Raw genomic sequence first — 7,096 nt, 5'->3', positions numbered from 1 at the left:
CATTGTTCATAGAGTTCCCCCATGTCTATGGGGAACTAATTTTTATTTGTTGTAGGGGAATGATGTAACCTTGTAAACTCTCATGTATTTGAATTGATTCTTGATTTCATATGATTTTTCATTAATTGTTAGAGTAATTCATCTGTTTTTATTCTTGCTTATATAATATCATTATTTGTGGGTTGCATGAGTATCAGGAGGTTCCTTTCAATTCAGGTCCTTGTTGAATTACTTCTAAGGGTTATATTGCTCAAGGATGAGGGTATGAGTCTTAGTCGTCTTAACCTCTTGATATTCACATCTTTTTACCAGGAATGCTAGGAATTGTATGAACTGGTAATTAGGGACAGGCTTATTTACCGAGATATTGGGTTTAAGTGATTTAGTGAGGGACAATGGCATTAATGCATAAAGAAGAATTCTTATATACATGAGAGGGAACTTGGTGAAATCTAACCCCAACAACATACCCATCTCATATAAATCAACCTTCATTCATCTTTGCGCACTTTTGCCACTGATCAATTTTATTTTGCTTTATTTTATTATTTTTGTCCAAACCTAATGATCTCTTTTTATTTTTAAGTCTTAATTAATCTTGTTTTCACACAACAGTTCAGCGCCGAGAGTCCTTTGGGATATTATACTTGGTCTTGTTGAGATTGTTAACAACACAAACTCTACATCAATCTGGTTTTTGATGATGACAACACAATGCTTAATAATAGTACACATGTTGTTGTTTTTACATGTTCTTGTTCTGAACTTGTTGTTATATCTATTGAACATGTTTTGATGTATTGTGATGTATATTCCTATGTTAATTGTGTGATATATCTGTGGAACATGCTTGTATGAAAATATGTAACAAAATGTCTATGATAACAGTACATTCTGGAAGTGAAAAAATCACAAGCACCTTTATGAACTTATAATTGTGTGACAAAGTTCTAGTACAGTCGAATTCACCTGTAATGGATTTGACTATTCTAAAACCTTTGTACAGATTTTGAACATCACTGCTTTGTGACATTTTGGATTGAAAAGAAGTTCAAAGTGTTTTTTATGTGTCAGTTGACTTTGTTATGTGTACATTCGACTGTATCTTTGATCTGTTTTGGAAATCTGTTATGCTTCGCGCTCCGACGGCTATATTTTTAAAAGTTAGTTAAGCATTGATGACTTGGTCAACTGTAATAAATGTGTGTTGATTTTTGTTGACTGAGAGCCTATGTGTTGACTGTTTGTTATAACTGTTTTAATACAGTTAACTGGATTAGTAGACTATTCGACTAAGAAACAACCTGATTGACAAAAAACTATAAATAGACTGAACACGATTTGTTCAGGAGACTTTTGATGCACTGGCATTTTCATTTCTTATTTTAGATTGAATTCTCTGTGTTAACAGCTCCAAGAATTCTCCAAGAAGACGTTGGTGATCTATCTTGAGAGAGATTCAAAGGGAGAAGGCTTATGCGTTGATCAATATCTGCACGAAGAAGTTGCTTATTGATTGATCATTGAAGGCTTGACATCTTGTGAAGATGCTGTGTTGATTGAAGGCTTGGCAACCTGTGAAGTCTGCTATGATAGGCTTGGCATCTTGTGAAGAGTGTTGGTTACACATTGAGGATTTTTCGACGTGGGTTCAAATTGCAGAAGAGGGGACTCTTGCTGCAAGTCTGGTTTTGTTGTGCAGCTATATTTTGGTTTTGGCTTAGAGGGGAGATTTATATTTTTGCGTGAGGCTTCTATAAATTCCTTGTTGTTAAAATCGTAACCATTATAGTGCATTTGCTTCCTGAGTTGGAAGGACATTGGATGTAGGCATTGTTGGCCAAACCAGTATAAAAGTTAGTGTTTGATTTTCTCTATCCTTGCACTCTTTAAATTTAGTCGACTATATCTGTTTAGCAATCAACTGCATTTTTCCGCTACATTGAAATTTTCATTACTTGTATTTCAAGAAAAGATAAAAAAGCTCTATACTTTTGTTTCAAGATTGCGAAAAGATTTTGTATTACTTGGTGTAAAGAAGCCTACCTGTTTTCCTAACAGGTCTTACCATTTTATATTACTTGTGCGACTCGGTACACTTGCCGATTTTCCCCAACATGATACTGGGCAGGATGTGTATCTATGTATTGGAACTTGAAATTAGCATTTGTGTGGTTTTGAACTCCAAAGTTTTTTATTGAATGATTGTTATTACTTTGAAAGCATGAATGACTTGGCCCAGGTTTCTATGACTACCTCACTTGTTTGCTTGTGTCATATGACCAAGGCCATCTGTTGATTATGATGGTATTTGAGGGATAATTTTCGAAGAGCATAGCGTAGCGGAATTAAAACTCAGAGAGCGGAAAGCGTGTTCCATCACAATTAAAATTAATTTGGTCCTTTTACCAAAAATAATTTTCTTTCAGAAAATTAGTCAAACAATTGATATACGTAAAATAATATGAGTGTAGGGAATAGAAAAATCACACAGATATTTTTATACTGGTTCGATTCAACAGAATCTACGTCCAGTCGTTAATCACTATAAAGAGTGATTAACAGTTCCACTAAAAATAGTTTTACAGATTACAATCGAATGAACAGGAATATAGAACGAAAAGAACTACTCTACCAACTTGAAGAGAACCGCTCCGGCAATCGACACACGATTCGCGAGCTTCTCCTTTCACAAGACCAAGCAGAGTACCTTGCTAACTTGAAGAGAGCCTGCTCCGACTAACGACACATGATACGCGAGCCTCTCCTTTCACAAGACCAAGCAAGGAAACAATGAACAAAAGCTTTTTGAGAACTTCTCTCTGACACACAGTGTTCTACTTTGCTTTCTCAGTTCAAAACGTTACTTTCTGAAAACTCAAAATCCAAATATATAGCCAAGTACACTGAATGCCAAAGGTCAGCTCCCAACTGCCATGAATAATCGATTATTGTAAGTGATAATCGATTATTCAAGTCCGTTACAGAGTTTTCAAAAAGTGATAATCGATTATATGAAGTTATAATCGATTATTCAAGTATGACTTGTGATAATCGATTATTGCTTCATGATAATCGATTATTCTAGTACAAAAACATGTGATAATCGATTATAGCTTGACCATAATCGATTATACCAGTAAGAATTACAATATTTCAACATTTTCCTACTACATTCAAAATCTACAAGTTGCTTTTAAGTATTTTCCTACTATATTCAAAATCTACAATTTGCAGCATCATCAAAACTCATCTTCAGGATTTACCAATATTCCTTATTGGTAACAATCTCCCCCTTTTTTATGATGATCAAAAAACTCTCTTTTTAAAAGCAACTCAGGTTTACCTGCAACACATATAAACTAATGGACAACCATAGAGTTAGCAATACCTGTACAATTTTAAAAATATGAAAAATATTTCTCCCCTTAGTTTTCCCTTGATTAATTCTTCTCCCCCTTTTTTATCATAAGCAAAAAGACTAATGTAAAAATCTCCCCCTTAATATGAGCTCCCCCTCAACAAGATAATATATGCATAAAAGCTCATTATATTAAGAATAGAAGAGAATTACACAAAATTCATAAAGATCAATACTAAATACCACATAACAATCAAAATTAGTGGCCTTAAACCTAGAATTCAGGACTGGGGGATCTTTCAGTAGGTGGGATATTGAGATGACTCTCAATGTTAGATAGGCGAACATCAAAATCAAGGAATTGATCAACTAAGTACTCATCAAGAGATTGCTGCCACTAATGAACTTCATCAAAATGTGTCTTCTGTGCTAGACTCATATCCTTCAACTGTTTAGATAACCTTGCAAAGTGTTCTTCCATAGAAGTTGAGGAAGAGGAGGGTATGTTGGAAGGTCCATCATCAGATGGAGCACCAATACTCACTGGGTCAGCCATATGAGTGTCCATGTCATCATCTTCATCTTCATCAGGATGGTCATCATCTTTGTGAATAAGGACTCTTCCTCTAGTAATGAATCCCATCTGACGAAAAGTAGTATCTCCAATTTCTGATCCCACAACTTCAATAGTTTGAATAAGTTCTCCTTCAACAGGTACACCTTTGTATTCTAAAATCCTAGAAATAAGAAGAGCATAGGGAAATTGATATGAAGAAGATTTCTTAGCTTTTACCATTGTGTCAGCAATGAGAGCAGGCCAGTCGATGTGTATGTGATTTAGAATCCCATACAAAAGAAGTAGTGGATCATCCAGACAATCAAGTAGTGGATTATCCTTTCTTCAACTTTGAAACCTCCAACTAGTAATTGCCTTCTATTTGTTTGTCGTTCAGGATGACGCAGGAAGGATTGGAAAGTCGTCATCCTGTTAAAATCGTCAAGTCCTAAATGGACTTTGACCGCATCATCCCAGATAGGGAGTTGAGCAACATTGGTCCAAACGTCATCATCTAAAATGATGCGTACGCCCTTGACCTTAGTAGATATTATCCCATCACGATAGCGCAAGTTGAAGTAGAAGACTCTTATAAGATCAGGATAAATGCATCCTTTTTGCTCTACCAGATGCGTTAGTCCCTGCTCAGCAAAAGTGTTTGGAAATTGAAAGCCATAGAAGCGGAAAAAGTCAAGACGGATACATTTTACCGCCATGATTTTCCTTTCTTGCCAAGAGTTAACAAAGTCTGCATGTTTCCCTTGATCCGAAATCCATCCATCTATGTTTGCAAGACGTGGTTGAGAAGAAGAGGAAGCTCCAGCTGTCTTGCGACGATGCTTTCTTGGTTCAGCCATGGAGGAAGATTGGAAAATTGAAACTTTAAGAAGGTAAAAAAAAATGAAGAGATCTTGAGCTTTGGATTTGTTTTCAGCAGTATTTGGGTGCAAAGGAGTGTTTAATAATCGATTATGGGGGCTATTTATAAGAAAAATGGAAATACTAGTCGTTTATGGCCGTTTATAGCTGTTATGGGACGCTCCAACAGCTCTATTTTTGAAACTGTCAGCGCGATAATCGATTATGGCTCATGATAATCGATTATCTGTTCAATAATCACTGCCCAGAATTGCATGATAATCGATTATGCCTGATGATAATCGATTATCTACTCAAAATTTTCCAGATTTAAGTTTTATGGTTGAATAATCGATTATAGCCTTGTGATAATCGATTATGAAGCGTTAAGTTTACGAAAATGCAAAAAATTGCATGGACTTTGATCCTAAGACATGTCTAACACTCCTAACTCTCTTCTAAGCTCAAAGAATCTATCTTTAGGTAGAACTTTGGTGAAAATATCAGCTAANTGATGCAAGGTATCAACATATTCAATTTGACAATCCCCCTTTTGAATATGGTCTCTTAGAAAATGGTGCCTAATTTCTATATGCTTAGTTCTTGAATGCATTATGGGGTTCTTGGTCAAATTTATCGCACTAGTATTATCACATTTTAAAGGAATATTGTCAAGGAAGATATCAAAGTCTTCCAGTTGTTGTTTCATCCACAAAATTTGGGCACAGCAGTTTCCAGCTGCAATATATTTAGCTTCAGTGGTAGACAAAGCTACACATGCTTGTTTCTTTGAGTGCCATGACACTAAAGAACATCCCAAGAAATGACAGGTTCCACTAGTACTTTTTCTATCAATTTTACAACCACCATAATCTGCATCAGAGTATCCTATTAAACTAGGTGAAGCATCAGAGGGATACCAAAGTCCAAATGAAGTAGTTCCCTTAAGATATTTTAGAATTCTCTTAACTGCAGTCAAATGTGATTCTTTAGGATTGGCTTGGTATCTAGCACACACACAAACATTCTGCATAATATCTGGTCTACTAGCAATTAAGTATAACAAAGATCCTATCATGCCTCTAAACATGGTTTCATTCACTCCTTTTCCAGTTTCATCCTTATCTAAATAACATGAAGTACCCATGGGTATACTAGCTTCCTTGCAGCTATCCATTCCAAATTTCCTAAGAATTTCTCTACAGTATTTAGTTTGGGATATGAATGTTCCACCATTCATTTGTTTTAGCTGTAGTCCTAAGAAAAAATTTAACTCACCCATCATAGACATCTCAAATTCNCCTTGCATTATTTTTGAAAACTCTTCATACAAGGAGTCATCAGTTGAACCAAAAATAATATCATCTACATAAACTTGCACAATTAAAATGTGTTTTCCTACTTTCTTAATGAATAAGGTTGAATCAACCTTTCCTCTAGAAAATTCATTTTCAATCAAAAAGGTACTAAGTCTTTCATACCAAGACCTAGGTGCCTGTTTAAGACCATAAAGGGCCTTTTTCAACTTGTAAACATGATCAGGAAATTTAAAATCTTCAAAGCCAGGAGGTTGACTGACATATACTTCTTCTTTTATAAAACCATTTAAAAACGCACTTTTAACATCCATTTGATACAGTTTAAATTTCATCAAAGATGCATATGCAAGTAACAATCTAATTGCTTCTAACCTGGCTACTGTGCATAAGTTTCATCATAATCTATACCTTCCTCCTGACAATAGCCCTTAGCAACTAGCCTTGCTTTATTCTTTGTGATGTTTCCATCCTCATCAAGCTTGTTCCTGAATACCCATTTGNTTCCTATGACTTGGAATTCATCTTGTTTTGGAATAAGTTCCCAAACTTCATTCCTTTCAAATTGATTTAGCTCTTCTTGCATAACAATGCACCACTTGTCATCTTGAAGAGCTTCCTTTATAATCTTAGGTTCTATCTGAGACACAAAAGCAACAGTTAGACAAAAATTATTTAAATTGTGTCTAGTAGTTACCCCTTTTGATATATCTCCTATGATGTTGTCCAAAGATAGTCCTCTTGGTTGTTGATAGCTTTTGGAATCAACAACTTGGGGTGTTTCTTAAAGCTCCGGAGGATAATTTTCATTTAGATACATCTCTTCAAGGGCTTCTCTTAAGTAATCCTCATCACCTGCAATGGGTTTATTTGACTCAAGAGGATTTACCTCAAGGTCTACAATCTCATCAAAGACAACATGCATTGATTCTTCAATTATTAGAGTTCTTCTATTGAACAGTCTATAGGCTTTGCTAGTCAAAGAATATCCTAGAAAAATTGCTT

At 35.2% G+C, this 7,096-nt stretch overlaps 1 protein-coding gene across 1 annotated transcript; it reads right to left on the bottom strand.

Moving 5' to 3' along the window:
* Positions 1-5,361: 5,361 nt before the first annotated feature.
* LOC111241603 (uncharacterized mitochondrial protein AtMg00810-like) lies at positions 5,362-6,405 on the bottom strand (the record flags this gene model as incomplete). Its single annotated transcript, XM_022780280.1, has 1 exon — positions 5,362-6,405. A coding segment is annotated over exon 1 (1,044 nt), but the record flags the coding sequence as incomplete, so codon positions are not given.
* Positions 6,406-7,096: the final 691 nt, after the last annotated feature.

The sequence above is a fragment of the Vigna radiata genome, chromosome 5 (genome assembly GCF_000741045.1).
Source record: "Vigna radiata var. radiata cultivar VC1973A chromosome 5, Vradiata_ver6, whole genome shotgun sequence".
NCBI classification, from domain to species: Eukaryota; Viridiplantae; Streptophyta; class Magnoliopsida; order Fabales; family Fabaceae; genus Vigna; species Vigna radiata.
Note: the sequence above shows the minus strand (reverse complement) of the source record. Positions and strands in the feature narration are given on the sequence as shown.